The sequence below is a fragment of the Drosophila yakuba genome, chromosome 3R (genome assembly GCF_016746365.2).
Source record: "Drosophila yakuba strain Tai18E2 chromosome 3R, Prin_Dyak_Tai18E2_2.1, whole genome shotgun sequence".
NCBI lineage: Eukaryota > Metazoa > Arthropoda > Insecta > Diptera > Drosophilidae > Drosophila > Drosophila yakuba.
The window spans coordinates 24,964,990-24,989,952 of NC_052530.2; the positions used below are offsets into that span (position 1 = coordinate 24,964,990).

The 24,963-nt window shown below is 44.3% G+C and overlaps 6 protein-coding genes across 6 annotated transcripts; 1 reads left to right on the plus strand and 5 right to left on the minus strand.

Annotated features, from left to right (window-relative positions):
* Positions 1-63: 63 nt before the first annotated feature.
* LOC6538256 (putative gustatory receptor 98d) lies at positions 64-1,612 on the minus strand. Its single transcript, XM_002098747.2, has 4 exons — positions 739-1,612; positions 601-677; positions 381-548; positions 64-324 (listed from the first exon to the last, which is right to left on the minus strand). The coding sequence occupies exons 1-4, from the start codon at positions 1,610-1,612 to the stop codon at positions 199-201; spliced, it is 1,245 nt and encodes a 414-aa protein (XP_002098783.1). The 3' UTR covers positions 64-198.
* A 232-nt stretch (positions 1,613-1,844) lies between these two features.
* Positions 1,845-3,234, minus strand: LOC6538257 (putative gustatory receptor 98c). Its single transcript, XM_002098748.1, has 4 exons — positions 2,361-3,234; positions 2,228-2,304; positions 2,001-2,168; positions 1,845-1,949 (listed from the first exon to the last, which is right to left on the minus strand). Exons 1-4 carry the CDS (start codon positions 3,232-3,234, stop codon positions 1,845-1,847), a joined length of 1,224 nt encoding a protein of 407 aa, XP_002098784.1.
* Positions 3,235-3,450: 216 nt separating this feature from the next.
* On the minus strand, positions 3,451-4,843 carry LOC26535019 (putative gustatory receptor 98d). Its single transcript, XM_015193249.2, has 4 exons — positions 3,970-4,843; positions 3,835-3,911; positions 3,618-3,785; positions 3,451-3,561 (listed from the first exon to the last, which is right to left on the minus strand). Exons 1-4 carry the CDS (start codon positions 4,841-4,843, stop codon positions 3,451-3,453), a joined length of 1,230 nt encoding a protein of 409 aa, XP_015048735.1.
* A 32-nt stretch (positions 4,844-4,875) lies between these two features.
* Positions 4,876-6,560, minus strand: LOC6538258 (putative gustatory receptor 98b). Its single transcript, XM_002098749.2, has 4 exons — positions 5,540-6,560; positions 5,404-5,480; positions 5,182-5,349; positions 4,876-5,125 (listed from the first exon to the last, which is right to left on the minus strand). The coding sequence occupies exons 1-4, from the start codon at positions 6,411-6,413 to the stop codon at positions 5,030-5,032; spliced, it is 1,215 nt and encodes a 404-aa protein (XP_002098785.1). The 5' UTR covers positions 6,414-6,560; the 3' UTR covers positions 4,876-5,029.
* An 8,663-nt stretch (positions 6,561-15,223) lies between these two features.
* Positions 15,224-20,006, minus strand: LOC6538259 (AF4/FMR2 family member lilli). The gene is made up of 4 exons (XM_002098750.3): positions 19,092-20,006; positions 18,470-18,532; positions 18,234-18,396; positions 15,224-18,014 (listed from the first exon to the last, which is right to left on the minus strand). The coding sequence occupies exons 1-4, from the start codon at positions 19,160-19,162 to the stop codon at positions 15,582-15,584; spliced, it is 2,730 nt and encodes a 909-aa protein (XP_002098786.1). The 5' UTR covers positions 19,163-20,006; the 3' UTR covers positions 15,224-15,581.
* Positions 20,007-22,929: 2,923 nt separating this feature from the next.
* On the plus strand, positions 22,930-24,343 carry LOC6538260 (dynein regulatory complex protein 9). Its single transcript, XM_002098751.3, has one exon. It carries the CDS (start codon positions 22,930-22,932, stop codon positions 24,286-24,288), a length of 1,359 nt encoding a protein of 452 aa, XP_002098787.1. The 3' UTR covers positions 24,289-24,343.
* The last annotated feature ends 620 nt before the right edge of the window (positions 24,344-24,963 follow it).

Consider the following 24,963-nt stretch of genomic DNA (forward strand, 5'->3'; position numbering starts at 1 on the left):
ATATTCTTTTGACATCATATTGCAAAAACTTTTTTAATAGTCTGATAAAATATTTATTATTTTCAAATATTGAATTATGAATATTGTGCAAAACATTTTCATTTAATCGGTGTCGTTCCAAAAATATTAGACTTTCGTCGCCAGGTGTCGCTGTTGTTGAGTGTAGAATAAATGTAAAATGTATTCATTTTTGTTTCTTTAATTTACGCGGTATTTCTCTTTAATTTCGGTCATGTTTATATTTTGCCTAACTTTCGAGTGAGCAAAAGTTTGAATTTTGAATTGCACGAGAATAATGACGTAGCCAAATAACGTGACTACCATCTGGAAGAAAGTTTAGCGTGCATAACTAGCTATTTATTTATTTATTCATGTTTTACCCCTCCAAAGAACTTGAGATTGATGTCAAAGAGGCCGCCGCATGTGAAAATAAGCTTTAAATGTTCCATTTGCAGGGAATACTCCCTCAGTCCCATTTTTAGCATTGGAAAATCTTCGGCTGCAGGAAGGCAAAGAATTTGGTGCAGAACTCGTGGAATACTTTTATACTAATAAAAATACAACTATTAAAAAACATCTTAAAGGAATAGGTACACGTACTGTTTGAATGCAGAACTCGCTATATAAGCAGGCTAGAAATATATTGATCGACAGCAAGAGGGAAGTCCCTAATCGCACTGTTCATGGAAAACACATGCTTATAAGTGAATTTTCTTTTGGTCTTGAAAAACCACTTACTATATTGACAGCAATCGTATGGATTGATGGACTTGATGAGAGCCCAGTTGACAATGTGCAGAATGGTCAGTCCATTGTAGAGAAACAGAAGCGTCAGGGATATGGTAAAATACAAGCTGACCTCGTTCACCAATCCCCAAATGCGTCCAGCCAGCAACTGATTGCGTTTTAGGGCCACACACAGCTCCTGAACACTGTCCCTCGAGTGGTTGCCCTCGAGCTCCACACCGATCTGCTGGAGGATGTGGCGCCCACGGAGAATCAGTTCATAAATCAGCAGCACAAACACACAATACTCTGTACACTTAAGTTGTATGATTATCAGAACGATTTCGGTGAGCACTTTATTTGTCCAGTGAAGGAAGGGTCCGAGTGCCACGAGGGTAAATCGTGGCGTAAGACCCACCAGCAACACTATCCACAATCCCACAGAAATGGCCAACCGGAATCGAAAGCTCCACCAGTGGTGTTGACCACTGAGACCCCTAGAGGCATTATTTAGCTCTATCTCCAGATCCGCAATATCATCATAAATCCTTGCCAGGCGCCGAAAGTTCAGCAGAATGTTTAGTTGATTCCAAACGAATATGGCAACCACCAGGACCTTTTGCGTATTTCCCATAACTTTGCTAAAGTCCTCGGCGTGAAACTGATGTAAATCCTTGTTCAGGGCCACGATGTTCGCATAGCACTCATAGATGACCATCAGCGTTATGGCAATTAAAAAGCAGCCATAGCCCAATATTAGAATCCCTCTACGTCGCTTATGTAAGGTCCTGGTAAAAAATTGAGTTGGCGGCGTGAGTCCGAATATGGAATAAATCTGAATATAAGGACGTGCTGCGTTCAGCAGACGACTCCGATTGGCTTCCATGTCCAGCGCGAAGTTAAAAGTCACTGGGAACACTAGTAAGTCAGTTGCTAAATAGCTGTGCACTTTCATTTTAATTAATTTGATGAGATAATCAGAGTTTTTATCAAATGGTTGCTGGTAAAATAATTACGAGCAGTTAGTGCTTGATGTATACCATTTCAAAATTGTATTAAAGTCCTTGCCACTTAATATTCAAACGTCATCAACAAAATTGGAAACTACCGATCATATTCTACTGTAACGTATCGCTAGTATTTTGTCTGTCACTCATCCGAGCAAAATCCTGAATTTTGAATTGAACTATAATAATAATGTAACCACATAAGGTAACCAGCATCTGAAAATGAGCAGCAAAGTGTTAAGTGTAATCAAGTATGGCACATTATACCCCTCCAAATAACTTGAGATTGATGTCAAATAAGCCACCACACGTAAATAGGAGCTTCAAATGCTGCATTTGCAGAATGTATTCCTTAAGGCCCATTTTAAGCATTTGAAATTCCTCAGCTGCAGGCAAACATCCTATTTGATGAAGAATGTGTGATATGCTATTGTACTGCAAAGGTTTATAATTTATTTAGAGCACCACATGGTTTTTTGGCAGAGCTCACTTACAGTTTTTACGCAACACTCACTATAAAAGCAGGCCAGCAGAAGATTGATCGACAGAAAAGTAATAGATCCCAATCGACCTAAAATAAGCTTAGATAAAGTGGCATTTCTTGATGATATAATGCAGATGCCTTACTAAATAGAGAAGAATCTTTTGGGTCAATGGATCTTATGATAGCCCAGTTGACAATGTGCAGAATGGTATGTCCATTGTAGAGAAAGAGCAGCGTCATGGACAATTTGAAATACGTTCCGATCTCACCCACCAATCTCCAGATTCTTCCCATGAGCAACTGATTTCGCTTCAAAGTGACACACAGCTCCTGCATCCTGACTCCGCAGTCGGAGTCCTCGAGATCAGCCTTTATCTGCTCGAGGACATGGCGTACTCTTAGAATCAGTTCATATACCAACAGAACGAATAGACAGTACTCAGGTCCTTTGAGTTGAAGCATTATAAGAATGATCTGGGTGAGTACTTGGTTTGCCCAATGAAAGCGGGGACCAGTGCGTCCATGAGTTAGTCGTGGAATAACACCAATGATGATCACCATCCACAGGCCAATGGAAAGCGCCAATCGGAGTCGGAAGCTCCACCAGTGTCTCTGTCCAGAAAAACCCTTTGTAGCATTATCTATCCTTATATCCAGATCCTGTATTTCATTATAGATAAGTGCAAGGCGTCCATAGTTTAGAAGTATATTTAGTTGACTGCAAGTTGCCATGGCAACTATTAGAATCTTTTGCATCCTTCCCATTACTTTGCTGAAGTCCTCCACATTGTATTGATGAACTACTTGATGTAGGGCCGCAATATTTGCATAGCATTCATAGAAAACTATCAAAAGAATTGCAATTAAATAGATACTGTATCCTGCAATCCAACAGTTTCTGCGACGCTTGTGTAGAGTTCTGGTAAAAAATTCTGCTGGGGGTGTAAGACCAAATAAGGATAGGACTTGAAGATAAGGACGAGCTGTGGCCAGCAGGCGACTCCGTTGGGCTTCCATCGCCAGCGAGTTGTGAAGAGTCACTGGTGTAATGGTGCTGTCATTGCCTCTATTAGTTAGTTGAACAAGATAATCAGCTAACTGTTTTAGTCATTAAACATTTAATTATGGTAAATAGAAGTCACTTTGTACACCAAGGAAGTTACATAATGTTTTATTCACTTTATTTTAATAAAGTAATCCGTTTAGATATTGACTTCTAATTGAATTGCACTTTCAATCCGTCATTTCAGTAATGTTATTTGTTTCAAAATATTTTGTTTCGGCAAAACTCTGAATTTTGAACTGCACGAGTAATATTACGTAGCCAAATATGGTGACCACCACCTACAAAGTAGATTGCTTAAATAAATATGCAATATATATGCCAATTCGGATTATACCCCTCCAAAATAGTTGAGATTTATGTTGAAGAAGCCACCGCATCTGAAAAAGAGCCTTAAATGTTGCATTTGTAGCGAGTATTCCCTCAGACCCATTTTTAGCATTGGATATTCTTCGGCTGCTGGCAAGCAAACAATTTGGTGCAGAATTCTCGGGATGCCATTATACTAAATTATTTTCGTAAATTAAAATTACTATTTCTGTAGTAAAACCTACCGCTTGAATGCAGAATTCACTATGCAAGCAGGCCAGAAAAATAGTACTAGATAGTAAGAAAACAACACCAAGCCGCGCTATAACAAATATGCTTAAGTACGTGTATAGTTGGTAACTTCAGAGTACTGTACTTACAATATTGACAGCAATCGTTAGGATTTATGGATTTTATGAGAGCCCAGTTGACAATGTGCAAGATGGTCAGGCCATTGAAGAAGAAAAGCAGCGCCATGGAAAGACTAAAATAGCAGCTAATCTCACCCACCTCCTCCCAAATCCGACCCACCAGCAGCTGATTGGTTTTCAGCGCCACACAGAGCTCCTTAATCCTGTTCCCGCAGCTGCAATCCTGCAGTTCTTCATGGATTTGCTTGAGGTTGTGACGCACCCGAAGAATCAGCTCATAGATCAGGAGAACAAACAAGCAGTACTCCACGCATTTGAGTTGCAGCATAATCAGGATGATCTCGGTGACCAATTTATTGGCCCAGTGGAGATAAAACGCCAGTCGCCGAAGGGTGAGGCGTGGCACAAGGCCTATGGTCAGGACCATCCACAGACCAATGCACAGAGCCAATCGGAATCGAAAGCTCCACCAATACCTTCGTGAACTGAAGTCCTTCGAAGCATTATCTACATCCAGTTCCAAAGCCGCAATACCCTCATAGATACGTGACAAGCGGCGATAGTTAAGCAGTATATTTAACTGATTGCAAATAGCTATGACTAGTACCAGAACCTTTTGGGCCTTTCCCATTACTTTGCTAAAGTCATCCGCGTGAAACTGATTCACTTCCTGTTGCAAGGCCACAATATTAACATAGCACTCATAACAGACCACCAGAGCAATAGAAACTATGAAACAACCATAGACGGCAATAAAGATGCCTCTACGTCGCCTTTTCAGTGTCCTGGTAAAAAAGACTGGTGGAGGCGTAAGTCCGAAGAGGGCTAAAAGCTGAAGATAAGGACGAGCCGTGGTCAGCAGACGACTTCGATTCGCTTCCATCTCCAGCAAGTTGTCGATTGAAACTGACAACCTTTTTGCTCATTACTGCAATTACTGCCTTTTATTGGTTTTAAAAGATGATCAGAATCAGGAAAGATAAAATGTACCTTTACTTTCATTCGCTTAAAGAGGAAAATACCTTTTATATTAATTACTTAACTACTCTTTTAAATGAGTCTTAATCCGCTAGGCGTCGATACTTGATTTGTATCTGTCCTCAGCAATCGCCTGCACTTTGAATTGTAAGAGGATTATGACATAACCAGAAATGGTGACGAGCAACTGCAAAAATTTCTAGTCAGCGAATTGTTATAACTTTTAAATAAACTTAGGTTTACCCCTCCAAAGTATTTTAAGTTGATGTCAAACAATCCGCCGCATGTGAAGCGTAACTTCAGGTGCTCCATTTGCAAGGAGTATTCCCGCAAACCTCTGGACAACATGGGGAAGTTCGGGTCTGCGGATGTGCAACGAATCTGATGCAGGATTCGTGGAATGCAGTTATACTAGAAAGATTTATATTTTTAGAAAATTAATACTCGGTATTTAAGCAAACATACCGCATTAATGCAACGCTGACACAGAAGACAGGGCAGTAGAAGGTTTATTATCAGCGTAGAGCAGACAAAGAATCGTTCTGAAAGACAAGCAGCATAAGGATTGCGGATTGCTCAAGCTATGAGATTACTTTCCCACCATAGTGACAACAAGAATCGTTGAGGAACTTGTTGATGTACACCCAGTTGACCATGTGAAGAATGGTCAGTCCATTGTAGAGGAACAGCAGCACCATGGTCGGCGTGAAGTAGATGCCCACGTCGCCCTCCAGTCTCCAAATCCGTCCCAAAAGCAATTGATTGCGCTTTAGAGCCACGCAGAGAGCTTGGAGCATGTCCTGCTGCTCGCAGTCCTGGAACTCCTGCTGCAGCTGAAGAAGAGTGTGGCGCAACCGCAGGACCAATTCGTGGATCAGGAGTACAAATACGCAGTACTCCAGACTCTTGAGCTGCTGCATTATCATGACGAACTCGGTGAGTATCTTGAACTGCAAACTGACAAATGGACCCATGGCCGTCATTGTTAAGCGGGGCATGGAGCACATCATCAGGATCATCCAAAAGCCCAAACAGCAGGCCAGGCGAACACGGAAGCTATATCGTTGCTTTTGTCCACCAAAACACTGCGATGCCTCGTCCATATCGTTTTCCAAACTGGCAATGTCCTTGTAGATTTCACCAAGCCGTCGATAGTTAAACAGCATATTAAGCTGATTGGTGATGGCCATAACCGAATACAGGCTCTTTTGTATATTGCCCATCACTCTGGTAAAGTCAGCCACATTGTACTCCAGGACCTCCTCGTCAATGGCGATAATGTTTGCATAGGTCACAAGGAAGGTCATCACAAGGATCGCGGCCGCATAGCAAACATAGCCAGTCATCAAGTACCATCTAAGTCGTCTATGTGGAGTGTGGCCAAAACTTTGGGGCGGCGGTGTGAGGGCAAACACGGAAAAGATGTCCAGATATGGAAAGACTGTGGCCAGGAGACGACTCTTCTTGGACACCATGTTGGATGAGGTCTGAAAACCAACTGCTGACCAAATCAGCAGTTAAGCCGGGACCTGTAATAGATGCACTGTACCTGTGGGTACCCAATAGTATTCAAACTATCAGGAGACTATGGTAACTGCATATTGAATTGTGTAAAATGGGAAAATGGTAAAATGTGCAATATGCATTATCGAAAATACCTCATCCTGCAATAGCTAATGGGAAAATGGCAGTAATTTCCAATATGAATACCCTAAAATACCTGGTTACCCAGACGGGTTCAGCCAAATGTGTACCTTACCCATCACTGCCTGCTCACTTACCTAATTATTCAATATACCGAGGCAAGCCCATTTCACTAATTAGGTACACAGATAAGATGGGCTGCTTTTCAGGTGTGTGGGGTTTCGTTGGTTGGTTCCCATTTACCCAGTTGGCCAGGACGATTTCTATCTGCTGTTGCCTGGACAATTTCCACGTCATAAGGCTGGTAATTGCCATATACCATGCATTCCATGCAAATGTGGGTTAAATTGTTTTTGTCTTTGGCCAGTCATCAGCATTGTCTCTCAACGATTGCATGTGCATCCACACATTTTCATCTCTCCATCTGTCGCTTTCAATTGCTCCACTTTCTTGCTTCATTTTCCATTTTGTGCACATAATTGCACTTCTTGTGAGCCAAAGTGGGCAAACATCCAACGTCATCCACCTCACCCACCTCAACCAACACCCACATCCTTGTACTCATCCGCTCGCAAGCTGATGCTCCTGCACAATCCAAATCAAACGAAAACACCTCCTTCTCCTCAATCTCCAACCGCCTGCTAATCCCGTGCTGGAATTTCACAGGATCCCTGGTTCCCAGGATACACATTCACACACGAGGATGTGGATTTCGATGTGGAGGGTGGTTGGCGCGGCGGCAAGACATTGACGGGATTAAGTGTCCTTTTTAATTTTAAACTACTCCACTTCACTTTGCACAGTCAATGAGTGCGCCACACCACCACACTCCACGTCCTGATCCTTGCGAGCTCACATGGCTCGCACATGGTTAGGCTGCCCCTACTTTTTATTTCTTGTTACTTTGGCCATGTATGTTTCTCTTTCGAGTCCTTTTCTTTTAAGCTTGATTAAGCACTTTGTGTAACTCTATGACATGGACATGCATTTGCATGCTGCTCTTCGTGCCGATGGCATTTTTAATTTGCCAAGCAACATATCCTGATCCTGGACCATTTCACGACAGTGCTGTCGATAAACTCACCCGAGGAGATAGCTAAATAAAATAAATAGACTATAATAACTCTCAGGAAGTGTAATTTTCACATACAGTTTATTATAAATATATTTGTTGACTAATTTGTTTATTACCTGGAAATCTAGAAATTTGTAGAAAGCTGTATAATAACCAGGAAAAGAGCTCTGCTTTTTTATATTAATAGCTGAGGTGAATCCATCCGAAAAAAGGCCAAATAGTCATAGGTGCCAGGACACTCAGCTTGAAGAGCTGCGCAAATTGCATGCATTATCAAGGACGAGGTGATGAAGTGGGTGGCAATGGAGGTCCTGGAATGTGGGGGCTACTCATTTATTATGCAGGTCAGCGAAGTAACAATGACTTTGGATTATTGTTTCCTCCCTGCCGCAGCAAACAATTGAAATACAATAAAATTAAATAATTTTTAACAAGCCACAGGAAAACGGAAGTGCTCGTCCATACTCACACACCCACACACTCACACACACACACACAGTCGCAGATTTACACGGCCTTAATAGCCAATCTCTGGCATTGGCGAACAGATAGTCCGTATATAAACCGATTTTTTCCACAGCATTTTATCATTCTTATTATAAATATATTGTGCATTGTTTAAATTGCATTTAACTTTAACATAAAAAATACACATTTATACGCATATCGATATATTTTATTCGCAAAGGTAAATAAATCCACACAAAGGCAGTGTAACTGTGTGTGTGCGAGTGTCTGCGAGCCATAAACAAATACAATTTTATTATTTATTATTTATGTATTCATGGCCATTAAACGGATATCCGTGGCCATGGCGCATTAAATTGCACTGCCTCCTGCCCCGCCACATACTGAGGTATGTATGTATGTCCCCTTACCTTTTCATCACCTACAAGGACCAACTCGCCAACTTCCCCTATTTTCAATCCATAAAGCGGATCACGTGCTGTTGTCATGGAGACAGCATTAATGCTCCTCCAGTTCACATCCTGATGGGGAAATGGAACGTAAGGAGATGCTGAGTTGCAGTTGAAGTCACAAGGGATACAAACACAATCATACTGCACAAGGATTATCAGGGGGGAATTCGTATAGTTGATCTAATTTCGAGTGAATAAGATTTATTTGCAATTAGTTATAATACATGCAACACTCTAATAACTAAATATTGCATTAAGGCACATTTAACTACTCGAGTTTTGTGTTTAAATCATTTGTATACCCTCAAATGTGGTAAGTCAAAGTTTAAATTCGATCAACTTCCATTTATGCACACTTTAAGTAGTTTGCAATACCTTTGCGTAACTGGTAAACCCGAAATATCTGGCCGATTAATGCGATTGAATATCTCTAATTAATATTTACCCACAACTTATTGCCACCTGAGGCATGTGATAAGCTTCCGTTGCGCCATAAGTGTTTCGTTATCCGAGTAGAAATCGCTTGCCAGGATGCGAAACAAATTTAAGGAAGTATCAATTGCTTTCCTGAATAGCAGCTTTTGCTGGTACTAAAGCTGGGATCTATCTATCCATTCTACACTTCTGCCGCTTGCGGCTGGCGGTTTTAGTTGACTTGGCACTGGGAGTCTGTCTTTTGCTATCAATATGTAATCAATGCTTTCAGATAACTTTGCCATTCGCAGCAAGGCTTTTGTTTTGTACAAATCGCAAGACGGAGCACCAACACCGGCATCGGTTTGGAGTTGGGTAATGGCTTCACCTAAGCCACCAGGCCACGCGAAACAATGGGTGCCTGGGATGGGAATGTGGTGGGTGGTGGTGGAGCAAGTTGCAGGGAGCTTGGAACACGGGATTCCGAGATGGCGTGTGTCGCCAGCCTGGGGCGCACAAAGGGGATTTCAATAATACGCGCACAATCTGTGCTGAAAGCTTAAACAATAAAAGTGAAAATTCCAACGGAGCCTCTAGATACGGGGGATAAGGATATTATTGGTAGGTGCGATCCGTGCGCAAGGATATGAATAAGTCAGATACTGTAGACTACACACGAGCTTAAACTGGTTATCTTGCGAAATATATTTCATTTTTATCAAGAATACAATATATTGTGTTATACCCTCAGACTCCTATTACATTTACCCCTTCTTAGGTGTTTTCTGTGAAATGTATTTGTCGTCGTGGTCTAACTAAGTTTCTTCCAGTGTCTTTCGTACCCCTATTCAAATCACGAAACCCACGAACTTGAAACATGTCCAACGCTGGAAGAACTTAAAGTTCCGGCTGAGAGGAAAAGGACAATGCGACATGTGTAGCCGTGTATCCAAGTATCCAAGTATCCTTGCCATCGAGTTCCCGATTGTCTGCCATGTTGCCAGCCAGACAATGCAGATTAGCCCCCAAAAGGAGTCGGTCCGCCCACCCACTCGAGACCTTCTCGTGAGAGACAAAAGCGCTCAGCTGGGATTTTAATGAATAACAACATGAATAAGTGCGGACTGGGTCGCCGGTGGTTCGAAGACATATCCACAGCACAATCCACATCAATTACATTGCGGTTAGCTGCCATTGCCAGGGACTCGTTCACAGTCACAGTCACTGGGACAGTCATAGTCACAATCACATTCACAATCACAATCACAATCAGAATGGAGTGCCAGGAGCACGTTCGCATATGAATATGAAATGCAGGAGCACATGGTTTCGGCCATATCGATGAAAATCAATTCCACTGTCATTTGGGGAATCTCTCAATTGGTCGCAAGCAGCTGAGAAAGTTCGGTCTTCTGTCCCAGTGTGTTTGTGGCACACTGAATTGTCAATATCAGTTGAGCTCAAGTTGATTTTGCTCCATTATCTGTGCAATTTGGAACACGAATCGACGACGGCTGCAACTGTCGTTTGGGATCCAAAATACCTTTTTGACCTCTTCGCCTGCGGCTTATTGGGCAAATTAGTTTTGCCTGATTGCAAATTGTGCAAGGACTTCGCCTCCATGTTCTCCTTTTGACAGGACGTAAATTCAATGTTATATATGTTGTACAGCTTGTTGATACGTTTTAAACCAGGCCCACATGGACATATGAAGAAACCAACCAACCATCACCCATCACCAACCACCCACCAACCATCGCCCAACTGATTTATGTTTATGGGCTTGGAAAATATTTGCGCCACTTCAAAAGCATTATGATGATTATTAGCATTGTTTGCCATCGTAGTAAAACTGTCATACGTGTCTGGCTGACTGTTGGCCCAACATTTGCAGTTCAACAATATAGGAAAAAGTTGAAAAGAGCAGCGCCAAGTGGAGCTTTGACTGGATCCAAAGCTGTAAATGTAGCTGTAACGGACAAACGTGAAACGTGACCGACGTGATGTTTATGCGAAAACATTTTCCCCCATCATCTGAATAAGTGCGATTGCGATTGCGAGTGTGAGCACTGGCATTAGCATCCGACATCGGGTTATACACTCCCAGTTGTTCCCAGTATCCCCACAAGTATGCACATCATCAGCGAACTCCGCTTGGCCCCCAAAAACGAGCGTCGACTAATCGACAAAGTAAGGCGCAATTTTGGGCATGCCACTCGTTTAAAGTAATCCACAATTGAACACCGCAGCCGGATATGGCCTGCTGAAAGGATCCAAAGCCCCCAGGAAATTTCTGCTGAAAAAATAGCAGACACTGAACAAATGGCGGGATCTGGGCTGCAACGGACGGACAAACGGACGGACAGACGAACGGACAAACGGACGGACAGACGGACGAACGGCTCGACTCGGCTTATGATCCTGTTTAAGAATATATAGACTATATATGGAAACGCTTCCATCTACCGGTTACATACATTCAAGAAATCTATTACTCTATAAAGATGAGTTCTAATTATAAAATATGAGAAAACCTTTTTTAATCTTTTACGTATTCATCGGCTGCTAGTAAAAAGCTTCAAAAACTTATACTTCAAAAGTTTAAAAGCGTTGTATTAGGCTTTTCCCGAGTGCCCATATGTATCCCACTGGCAATATCTGGATTGGGAGCCCAAAGTCTCACTACGCAGAAGACAAGTGTGTGACAATGCCATGGCTCCAGGTCGAGCCCCAAAGTAGAAGTGCCTCGCAAACTTTGTGCCCCCCCCAAAAAAAAGGAGGAGTTTCTGGGCGAACTTGCCTCGCATATGGCTGCACCTACAAGGATACAAGGACAACGTAAACGACACGGAGCAAGACACCAGGAATCGCACCCTTGCTGCTGCCGCCGTCGCCATTTTTAGTGTAAATATTTAAACAATAATAAGTTGGCGGAAAAACGTGGGGAAACTCTTACGCTGCCAGCGCGGCAAAGTGAGGCAAAAACTTTTGTTATCTTTTCACCATGAAAATAGCACGAAATTGAACAGGAAAACGCCGCCGGAGTCAGGTGAGAAGTGCTGGTGGTGGTAGCCAGGTGGGCGGATGAGGAGGAAGGTGACAGGTGGCATGGGAGACTACACATCGACGGGCATTCGACAGACAGAGAGGCAGACAGACAGACAGACAGACAGTCGGGCTGAAAGCAGAAAGCTGAAAGCTGAAAGCATTGCACGTGCACTAATCATCACGGATGGCGGTGCGCACGGGGAATTTGGTTGGTGTATCGCCTTTCATGTTTTCAATTAGCGTTAATGTCAGTGCAGGGTCCGATGAGCTGGAACGGGAACCGAAAACTATAGTATCTCTCTTTCCATTGGCCAATGTTTGCGTTTTGACAATACCACCCAGCCCATTTCAAATAAAGGCTTGTTAGTGGCCGCGCAGACAAGGGGATATCGTATCACCAAGCCACAGAAAGTTAAAGTTTGTGAAAACTTCATTGGTTGCATGGCCATTGAGCTGGGTGGGTATTATAAATATATTTTATAATTTTTATTGGGAATATTATTCGTGCTGTTCGAGACGTTTGAAATTGAAGTTTTGCAGAACTTTCGACTGCGTTTCGAGTTACTAGAAGTGGAAATTAATTTCCGACAGGCTCAATCCATCATTTATGCTCCCCTCACAAAGCCAACTGCTTTATTCATACCATAACTGCTCTATACGAGTATAGTAAATATGATCAGGATACGAACGACTTGCCTTTACCCCCGAAAATGTCATTTGCATAACCGTCAATCATACGCCACGTATGCCGGCTCTTGCTGTTCCACCTTGTTTGTTTCTGCCCCACTGGGTGTGCACACACACACACACACGATGCACAGCCATCGGGAAATCATACCACCACCAACACCACCAGCACCACCACCACCACCAGCACCACCACCACCACCAACACCACCAGATCCCTAACCCAGCATATGTTCGATGGCACTGAAAATTTTGCCTCTCGATTTGCGTTTGCGTTTTATTTCGAAATTGAATTTCAGCACTGATTATATTCTTTTTCCACACACATCGAATATGGGAATGTGCGATGTGGACTTGTGGGGAGTCCTGAGAATCCTGTGAGTTCTGATGGGGATGCATTGATTGGTTGCGGGGGTGGTGGTGCCTCCTGTTGTTTGCCGGGGGTGCATAAATAAGCGCCACTCAATTATGCAGACTGTGGGCGAAGCAGCCATAATCCTTTAGCTCTCCTACCTGCGACGTGTCGATTTGATTTGCTTTGCAATTTATTTTTTGAATAGCGCTGACAAGGACACACTTCGTGCACCTGGTATTTATTATATAATGTTTGCTTTGACAAAACGCTTTATAAGCTTTTTGTAGCTGTGCGTTATCAAATTCTCCTTCCCATACATTTTTGCAAATGTAATTTCAAATCAAACACATATTTACCTTAGCACTTCGAGGGCTTTGGCTTTAATTTCAAAAGGATATTTATTGGAGAATTTTCATTTGGCGTAAATTGAGTCGGCAATTAGCTGCTTGATAAGAAATTGGGGGTTTTTTTTTTCTGCTTTTGGTTTGACTGCGACGTCATTAGCTGGAATTTAAAACCTTTTTTGCCGATGGAAAAAGTTTGGGTCAATGCAAATATTTCATTTGAAGTGACACAGCGTTGGAAATTTGTCTGAATTCTCTGCCCCCAAACTGAGGAAATTTAAATGTGGCCCATTACATTTTATATTGCCATTTGCCTTTGAGGTTTTGTGTGTTACATTTAATTGCGAATTTCTGTTTCTGTTGGAAAAGTACCACTTTACCCTTCGTCCATCGTCCTTGCCCCTCCACTGCCACTTTGGCATCTCGATTTTCTTCCTTCATTTCACATCGGTTTACTTTTTCGCTTGTACGGCTTCAAATGTTCAACTCATTAAAAAGTGAAACAAAAATGGGTTCAATGCTCAATGGAAGGGATGTTAGTCTATTTACCCCGGCACTGCACCAATTTCCCAGCTGTAATTGGCTTTAAATACGGCAATACGAAAATACGGAAAATTCGTATATACGGAAATATGCAAAGGGACAGTTGCGTGTAGTGCGGCGTACTCCCAATGGTTTGATAAATGTTTAATGACTCGACCACAAAAATTGATTGACATTTGATTTAACTGTTTGATATGCTCGACTGTTGACATTGCGACAGCCCAATTATATGTATTAATTACATTTTTACTGTTGCCCGTTGGGTGCAGAAATTAATTTTAATTAAGTCGGCAGTGAAAAAGGTGACTTGAAGTGTTATTAAAAAACTATATAAAATTGTTTAAAAAATTGAAACCCTCGGGCGGAAAATAAGTGCTGTGGACTCCTTTCATAAAAAAAAATACTTTCCATTGATTGTGATGATCGCATTGATGACGCTTAAAAATCGTAGAGCGAAAGGAAAATGTCCTTGGCCACTCAAGTTGATGGAAAACTGTCAGCAACAGTTGGAGGCGCTTTTCGAAAATGAAAATATAAACGCTTTCACCGCCTTCACAGTGAATCAAATTAAAATTTCCATGTATATACATATGTATATATATACACGCTTATGCAATAAAGTATATATGCATCTATATGTGTGGGGCAGCATTGTACTTTGGCTGGCATAATTTCAATTAAGTTGGCAATTGTTGGCCAAGTAAGCGGCCGCCGCCAGATCTGCTTCTCATATCGGGAATCAGCATATTTGCTGGACGTGGCTTTAACCGCCTGGCCGCACATAATTAGTGTCATTGGCAGCGATCCCGGCCAGAAATGTGGGCCAGCGAATGTTGCCGGGCGGGCTGAGGTAATTTCGAGGCCCGGGGCAAAGACAATTGCACTTTTGATAAATTGCGGCCTGGCGGCAACAGCTGCTGATCTTATTACCGATGTCGTTAATGAAATATTTCCCAGGACATTCGCGGTGTGTATGTGTGTGTGTGTGTGTCAGCGCCAAGTATTAATGCGAAATATTGCGTATACGCACAGTTAACAGCTGAATTGTGTCAAGGCTGAATGTGCGTGGTAAACAGAAGTGACAAAAATGCAGTAAAGTGCAGTAAATGCTCTGCTGTTATACATGTAGTAATACTAGGCGTTTAAACAATGCACAACAACCTGTAAATAAAATATATTAATATTTAATCACTGTTTACCCAACCTTAAAGCATGTGATATAATTAAATTATCAAAACACAAATTAAAGTTTTTTATCATGAATTTTAAAGTTTATTCGCTTTATTTGACATGCAACTAAAATTATTGAATTAAACGCACATTGTTAGTTTTTGTCATCGCCTAAGTAAGCAACAACTTTTTTTGTGCGGCTTGAGGTTCGCCATTTTCCACTACTTTCCACGTATTGGTCGCTTCTGTTTTATTTTCCATTTTCCTCTCTCTCTCTCTGGGCTTCCGGGATTTTTTCGAATTTTTCGCCCAATGCATTGGCAATAAATCGAGACCGTCGTTCGCATTGAATTGGGTTTGGGTTTGGGTGGCTTGGCGTTGCTGGGCTGGTTGGTTAACCCAAATGGCAACAAATTAGTGCTCGAAATGTTTTCAGCGTTGTTCTAATTCTTCGCCTCGCTGCCGGTTGAAAAATCGAAATCACTCTCGCTGCCGCCCGCGGCTGGGGGCGTGGCAGGATGGGGGGCGGCAGGTCCTGGATTTGCGGCCTGGGTCGGTTTCGCGCTTGAGCTATCATCCGTTTCGCTGCTGTCAACGAAATTAACGCGCTTCTTCTTCTTTAGCTGCTGCTGCTGCGCATCATTAGGCGCCGCTTGTTTGTCTGTCGTCGTCGAGAGTATCGATGTGGGTTTGAGTGGCTTACTGGTGGCCAGTGGTGTTGATGGCTCCGCCGGAGCGGCTGCACTCTCCTCCACTTCCGGCGTGGCTTCTGCTTCTGGATAGGCTTCCTGCTGCATCAGTTGCTCCTGTGCTGGCAACTCCAGTTGCTCCTGCTGCTCCTGCTGCTGCTGCTGCTGTGGATCCGACTGCTGTTCGTAGGCGCTGTAGTCATAGCTCTGCACCGCACTGGCATCGTACTCCTGGCCAGCGTAGCTGCCATCTGCCGCATACTGGGTGGCATTGGGATCGGCTATGTACTGACCGCTCGCCTCATCGTATATATAGCCCGGATAGGCATTGGGATCATAGCCGGCCGCATATTGATCGGCCTCGTAGTTGCCGTAATCCATATTGGTGTACTCCTGCGGCAGCACCTCGCCACCACCGGTGGCATCCACCGTTGTGGCAGCAGCTTCGATTGCCACTGCTGCTGCAGGCACATCTGCAGCAAGTGCAACTGCATCCGTTGCGTACGACTGATGCTGATAGTCTGCGGGATTTCCGATTTCGCTGTAAAGCGGCTCCACTTTTGCGTTTTGCATGGGCTGCAGGTTGGCGGAATCGATGCTGGCATAGATGGGCTCACTGGCATCGCCATAACTGCTGGCATCGTATTGCCCGTACCCGGACAACTCTGGCTCCACTTGCTGTGGCAACTGCTGCTGTTGTTGCTCCACCTCCTGAAGTTCCTCTGGCGATGGGTTGGTTGCCAAATTCTCTAAAAATCCCTTGGCTGGTACGCCAGCCATCGCCTCACCTGATGTGGCAGCTAGTCCTGCTGCTGCTGTCGCTGGTACTCCTGCTCCTGCCACTCCAGCTCCTGCTCCTGTCAACCGTTCGCCGTAAATGGCATTTTCAATATTCTCAATCGACACACCGGTTTTGGGGTTCTGGCTGCTTGGCGGCGACAATTGATTACCCCTTGCCAGCTGCTCATCAACCGCAGCCGCTGCTCTTTCGAGTGCCGCCCGACTGGCTTTGACTTCGTCCAGCAAATCGTTGCTGATGCCAACTTTGCCACTAACCGCTGATCCGGCACCCACTCCCACTCCCACACCCATTCCCATTCCCACTCCAAATCCAGATCCCGATCCCAGCTCGCTGGAACGCACGTTCAAGGGGCGTTTGTCTTCGTGGGCGCTGGCTATGGGTGTGGGTGTGGGTGTGGATGGGGATTGGCCATTCCGCCAGGTTGACTCATCGATTTTCAGCTCACCAAAGTATGCTTCAAAGTCGTGGGAGGGCTGCTGCTGATGCTGCTGCTGCTGTGCCTCCTGGCCTCCTTGCTGCTGGCGTGGTATCTGTTCTGGCTGTTGTTGCTGATGCCGCTGGCCCGGTGGCTCATTATGGCCAACGACAGTTGGTGATTTTTCATACTCGACTTTAGTCACGCGTGAATTTGTCCAGCCATCCAGGTCGCCGGCATCCCTTTGCGGTTGCCCAACCGCATCCTGGCCAGAAGTTGCCGCTCCTGTAGTCGGCAGCTCAGTTAACGTCAGCGACGGCGACGATGTCTTTGGCAATTTATCAAATGTCAGCGAGGATGTGGCCAGCGTGGAGGATGTGCTGCTCAGTTGTCGCGCACCCTTCTCCTGGCTGGACAAAGTCGATGTGGGTGTCGCAGGATCTGCTCCTCCTGCTCCTGCTGCTGATGCGCTCGCTGTGGGAGCCATCCTGCCGCCCAGCTCCGCCTGATAATCACCTGTCAAGTGGGGCTGCATGCGCTCCGGTAAATCGGCATTCTCATTATCAAAGGCGCGCAGGGTGGCGCGCAAATCGAACAGGTTCGAGGTGCCGAGGGGCGCTGCAGTTCCGCCAAAGAGCTCGGGATAGTAAACAGGATGGCCAGCCGGCATGGGGGATTGCTGCATGGGATGCATCGGATGCATGGACTGCATGGGCGGACCTGCAGGACTTGCTGCTGCAAACTGGGGCGTCAACAGCATGCCCGCCTGCGTGGGCGTGGCCATGGCAAACGTCCAGTTCTGTGGCGTCGACTGCGGATTGGTCACCGTCACCTGCGGCTGCGGTTGTTGCACCAGCACAGGTATCACACCGCCGGCGGATGGAGCCGTCGATGGCGATGTCGTCGTCTGCTGGATGCAACGCAATGTTTGATTCTGCACCAATTTCGCAAAGTACATTTGGTATTGCAGCTGTTTCAAAAGCGGGAAAAAGAAAGATGAAGATAAAGGCTACGCGTGATGTACTTGGAAAATACACAGTTGATAGTTTGTAACAAACAAATATAAAAGTTATATCTTTTGCTTAGCTTTATACTGTTAGGTTTGTGATTTAAATACTTAAAAATTGGCTATGCTTTTCTATAATTCTTTTGGAACATTTTCTGTATTTTCCAAGTGTGATTGACTTACCTTCATCATCTTAAGCCGCTCGCTCCGTTGCGACATGGCAGCCGTTTGCTCGTCGATCCGCTCCAGCATGTGGACCAGTTTCTTGTTGCGCTCGTTCCGTTTGGCCTGCTCCTCCAGGAACTCCTGGTACTTTTGGCGGCTCTTGTGGCGCACCGACTTGTCGCTGCAGAGTGCAAACACATATCCGTTTATCTTTTTAAGGAACATGATGGGGAGGAAGGACAAAAGCTACTTACAGCTCACTGCGCTTCTGCAAGATTTTATCCAACTTGTGCTCCAGCTGCTGGCGATTATCCTCGCTGCACGGAAAGGAAATCGAGAAGAAAGTCGAGTCAAAGGACATGAATATCATTTGTAAGCTGCTGCACATGCACACGAAAAGCTTGGGCGAAAAGCTGACAAACACAAATCAATGGCCATGGCTTTTGTGCCAAAGGGCATTTCGAATTTTCCACCGAAAGGTTATTTTATTCAGCTATGATATAATGAATATAATCTTTGTCCTTTAGTTAACGTTAAATATAAGTAGTCTTCAAACTAAAATTTTTAACCTTAGTTTTTTACTCTAATGTTTTCTAGTATGAAGTTTATTATTTATAGCCTGCGTTTTATGATTCACTTAATTAAATTACATTTATTTGAAACGCTTATAATGAAAACAACTGTGTGATTAAATTCAATGATTGCATCATGAATAATTTAATAACTTCATTTTTTATTGCGTTTTTGAAGTCTAGTTAACCGGCTTAATGGTAAATAATGGCCTCAACATAATGAATAGCCCATTATTAAGGACCATAATCACATCTTTTTATGGTTTGCTATGGTTAATATTTTTTATATTTTCGATGTGCTTACCTGCGCTGCAGTTTCTCCTGCAGCAGCTCCACCTGCAGCTTGTAGTTCTCGAGTTCAGCTTGGGGAAACATGGCTTGAAACGGAGTATCCTCGAAGTATCCTTGGGGTATCCTTGCGACTGCTGGCCGTTACCGCTGCGATCCTTGCCACTTGGCGGCTCCTACTCAACTGGCCATATGCAGAACTACTACTCGCTATTGACACAGTTTGTGTGGCACGGGGCATATTAATGCGACAGTGTGTTCTATTTTTGAGGCAAGTTTATTCGAATAGCCGCATTAAATACGCGTTTGTATGGGTGATTGGCATTTGTTGTTTTGTTGAGTCGCGTTGTCATGGCTGCCCGGTTTCTTGGCCCTTCGTATTCCTTTGCGTATTTATTTTGGTGGTTGCTTGGCATTGGCCAGGGACACTTGGCCCTTATCGATTTCCCTCGTCGACTGTGTCGGCTTTCCCAACGTGCCACGCATTGAGGAACGCGGCGGCAACTAACTTTCGATTTTTCGCCCCATGAATTTTACACTTTGCTGTTTTTTTTTTTATGTTTTCCCTGGCCCGAGCCTGTGTGGTATACTAATTACACGGCCGGCAAGTAGGTCACTTCTTTTTGAACTCCGTCCAGTTTTTGTGTTCTTGGCCAAAAAAAACGTGGTGGGTCGTCTGGGGTCACAGGACCCGGCGGAGCCATTTATAATGCATTGCACGGGATTTGCCTGCACGAGTGGGCCCAGCTTCTTCCATTCCTGTTCTGATGAGTGTAAACACATGTTGTTGTCGCACACTCGCACCCCCAATTACACTGGCCGAAATTATCGCTCATTTGTGCTTAAAATGGAGCGTTTTTTAAATGCAATATTTTAGATGTAATAATAATGCTTTCTTGGGCAAATCGCTACCTAATTAGACCTCATTTATGATATCCCTTTCTAAAACATTAATAATTGGCTGAACACTTAGAATAAAATGTATTGCAAATTACTACAATGTGAATGAATTGCTTAAAATCGAATTTATACTTTTATTATTATTATTAGTACTATTTTCCATTAATTTATATTTAAATTTATTCTTGTTAGCACCTATTTGATCCAGTTTTTTTCAGTGCATACGCTACCACTTGTGCTCGTCCAAGCGTGTGGCACCTGAATGTGAATTAATGGCAGTGGCGTCTATCACTCCCCCGGCCGCAGACAACAGCGCAGGACCTCTCTCACACGCTGACATATTCGCACGCTCACCACGGTGTCCTGCCTGTCCTCCATGTCCGCCATGTCCTGCATGTCCTGTGTACGTCCCGTATGTCCGCCTGCCATCATCAGCCTTCCCAGCGTCAGCAGTGACCACTCTCGTGCTCCTGCTCCTGCTCCTGCCAGCGACACCAAAGCCGCAGCAACTCCGTGTCCTGCTTGACTTGCTCCTGGCTTTGGCTTTCGCTTTGGCGTTGGCGTTGGCACTGTCGTTGTCGTGGCATTGGCTTCACTGCCTCGTCCTGGCTCGGCTCCTCTCCATGTGGCACACGTATAGTATATGCCGTGGTTGCGGGCCGCAATATAAAATTTTGGTTATTTACATGGGGGGGATAACAAACGGCCGGAATGGGGTCCTGTCATATGTGCGGCAGGTTATCTCCGCGGTTTCTGATGGCTCCGGGGGCAGGGGGATGGCTGCAAGGATCAGGGGCGCGGTTTATAGGGGGATATAACATAGCAGCTTGTATTTTCTAGTTAGCCTTGGATGTTGGAAACTAAGAGATGAGCCTATGGCTATTTTTGGCATTAGCAAATATTACATTTTAGATCAAACCCCTTCAGTCGCCTTCCTTGACCTACGCAAAATGGCAAAATAAACTGGTTGCCAAGCGACCTGAACCACGGACAATTTATTCCTTGTCGCTACCAATTCGGTTAACTGAAATACGCGACATTCTTTAAGCGTTGTCCAACAATACTCAAAGTGCATTTATGAGTAGCGAAAGCTCTTTTTGAGGTACAATCTTGGAGATACTTTGGTTTAAAGTTAAACACAAGGAACTTAAGTAAAGAAAGATACCTGTTCCTGGCGATAATCGACAACATGGCAGTTGAGACAATTGAGATGGCAAACTTGAGAGGCCGAGAAGTATTTACATATTTATTATTTAGCCGGAACAATTTGCGGCAGGACCTTGAAGCTATTAATATCCTGGCAGCTTGGCATGTCCTGGCACCCAAGTAATTCTTTTGATTGGATATTGGCTGAGTGCGCACAAGGATATCAATGAAAAGTTTGTCATAATCGAGCATTTGCATTGGAAATGGTCGTCGTCGACGAGGGGGGAAAAGGGAACCTAAATGGAAATTGAACATTTTTTGCTGGTGGAAAATTTTGCTTGCGGCTTGTGGCGAACTCGGGCGATTTATGTGTTTGACTTTACGCTGCAGTTGTGCCAGAAAAGTGTATGTGAGTACTTATCAGGCGCTGCACAGCGCACTCTTTTTTTGGGGGCACTTAATTTTGGCTGGCATCCTTAACATCCTTAACATCCTTAACATCCTTAACGGTCCTGAAATGGCGGCAATGCGCGACCCGAGAGCTTCTTTTGCCGATTTGCAGTCAATGAAGTAGAAAACTGAAAACTTTTTCTTCTCGAGTCTATTAAAAATAATGGCAGCTGAAAGCAGAGCAGACCGCCAAGTGCGAACTGCTGCTCCCTCCATGTGTGCCCCCATCTCTTTCTTACTGCCCTATTTCCCTCTCTCTCGCTCCGCTACTTGCTGTCTCTTTCTCATTCTCTATCTCAGCGTGTGTGTGTGCGAGACATCGGCGGGCCTTAAATTAATGTCCACCCTGCGATTTTTCACCACGGCCTGGTCGCCAGACAACGCCGCCCGGTGCATTGACCACTTTCGGCGGTTTGCCTTTAAAGCGCTCTAAAAACCTCGCAAAAGGATCAGACCTACTTGGTACCTATTACATAAGGTGTGTTTAGGATTTTGTGCATACTTATTGAAATAAATTACCTCTTAAGTTTACTTCTAAAGTTCCTAGATCCAAAAGGATACACGTCATAATTTCTCTTGTTTGACACCCATAACCCAGGGTAATCGAAAGGTCATACCATACCGTGCAATGCCAAAGAGGTCCATGTACTTATATTATTTTTAAACCCTGTCGCTGCGGGCATGCTGGGAAATCGGTCGTAAAAACAGAGTCCTGCGAAGAGCGAACGGCGTGCAGGTTTTGCGGTTAATGCGATAATTTAATTGTAATGCGGGTCTGGAGTCCTGTGCGCCAATAATTTAACTTGCAATCAGCGCGGCATTTATTGGGTTAAACATATAAGCCAAGCGAAGAAGCCGATGGGCGAAGACGCATACTTGCATGCCCCAAGGAGTGAATGAACCCCAAGGATACACGGCTCCAGTTACAGATACAGACACAACTACAGACACAGACACAACTACAGACACAGATACAGCGCAGCGCAGCGAAAGGGAAAAATGAAAGAGTAGGACCCAAAGGAGCCAGAGGATGGCAAATAAATTCAACGATTTCTGTCCTGCGTGCAATAAGGGTTCTGACGCAGTCAGTTGGACATTTTCGCACGTAAGCCACGAGGACGATGACAGCAATGAAATATGCAAGCCAGGTCCCGAACTCAAGCATTTTTCCAAGAAGGAGCCGGCGCACCATGAGTCACAAGCTGAAAGTCGGTTAAAAATCCGAGTTCATGTTGGAAGCCAAACATTTATAAACTTCCACAGCCTAGCAACTGTTGCTGGGTTAAGCTCCAGGGATTGGCTTCCCAAAAAAAAAAACCAATTGTCTCGCCGGGCAACACATTTCGGTATTAGTTGCCATGTCGCAAGGACACTCGACGCAGCAATTGCTGGAGCTGCGACGCATCCTGCTGCTCACCGTCTATAGGAACACATTGAATCAGCTGATCCTGCAGCAGCGTTCCCAGCGCTTAAATGCCCGGAAACCGCTTTCGTTGCCCGCTTCCCTGCGAAGGCGACGCAGTTCGTCGATGGGGGAGCAGGAGAGGCCGGAACGCGTGCTCATTACGGGCAAGGTGCTGCCGCGACTGGAATCCCTGCTGGGTGAGCAGGAGAACGATGCCGATCTGCTTGATGAAGATGTCCTAGATGCGCTGAAATTCGAGAGGGATATGGATGCGCTGCGAGCGATTTTCGAAGTAGCCATGAATGATCCGGAGTTGGCAGAGAAAAGTTATCCACAGGATCAGGATGTAGAAACTATGGAGGAGAAAGAAACAAATGTAGAAGGTAAAGATGATGATGAAGTTCAGCAGGATTTTGGGGATATGAAAATTATGTGTCTGCAAATCAATGAACATCAAAAACCCTTTGAGGATTCACAGTTCGAGGTTAAGAAGGATGCATTTAGGGGAGAGAACATGGAGTCCTTCGATGACAAGGACATGGCAAACCTTCAGATTGAAGTGATGGAAGCTCCTTGTCTCGATGATAAGGGTCTGGAAAACATTAAGCAAGCGATTGCCGCCTTGTGTGGCAACAAAAGTGAGGAGTCCCAGGCTGCCCAGCAGCTGCAGGAGGCCAAGGATGAACTAAAGCAACTCAAGGTGGACCTCGAACGCGAAAAGTGCGTGACCAAGGACAAGCTGCAGGATCTGGAGGAGCGCATTGCCGACACCAAGTACAAGCTGCGCTGTGTCTCCCGGGTCAATGACCTCGAGTACAGCCTGGTGCAGCGCTGGGAGGAGGGTCGTCTGGCACAAGGAACCATTTGGGGTGAGAATGCCGAGCGGGCCTACTTACGCGACATTTTGGACATCAAGCAGAAGCTATCGCGCGAGGAGCGGGTAAGTGCCGAACTCCGCTCCTTTCGTCAGCGAGAGATCCTGGAGCTGCAGGCCAAGATTAAGCAGTGGCAGGAGCGCTATGTCAGCGAGATGCGTCGCGTGGATCGCGAAGCGGAAGCCTGGGAGCTGCGCATTCTCGAGCAGAAGAAACTGCTGCAGAAGCACCAAGAGATCTACGAGGAGCGGATGACCTATGTGCAGGAGTATCGCGCCCAGAAGGCGGAGGAGCAGCGACTCCTGGACCTGCAGATGCATCGCATTGAGTGCGCCGTCCGATTGCAATCCTGGTGGCGTGGCACAATGGTGCGACGCGGTCTTGGACCATTCAAGAAGAAACCCAAACGCGGCAAGCGGGGCAAGCCCAAGAAATAGGACACTAGCTACGCATTCTAGAAAGTTAATACTTACCTAAATGTAATCCATATAAGTTAATAAATAAGTTGCATGATATCTTGTAAGCTTTCAATTTGACTTTCTAAATGTAGGATCGATTTTACTTTCAATTTGACTTTTTACATGCAAGATCGATTTTACTTTCAATTTGACTATTTAAATGTAGGATCGATTTTACTTTCAATTTGACTTTTTACATTAAAAATCGATTTTACTTTCAATTTGAATTTTTACATGAAAGATCGATTTTACTTTCAATTTTTCCCCGTATGCCTTAATAAACAAAATATAAAAAAAAAAAAAACTTTCAATTTGACTTCTTACATGAAAGATCGATTTTACTCTCAATTTGACTTTCTACATGAAAGATCCATTTTACTTTTAATTTGACTTTTTAAATGTAGGATCGATTTTACGTTCAATTTGACTTTTTACATGAAAGATCGATTTTACTTTCAATTTGAATTTTTAAATGTAGGATCGATTTTAATTTCAATTTGGCTTTTTAAATGTAAAATCGCTGTTACTTTCCTTGCCTTTTTAGCCCCCAGTTTTTCTTGAATTTTTCCCCGTGCTTTTCTGCCGTTTTTTTTCTCAACTCTTTCTCTGAGCTTTACCCTTGCTTTATGGAAATTAACTTGTGACTTAAAACCA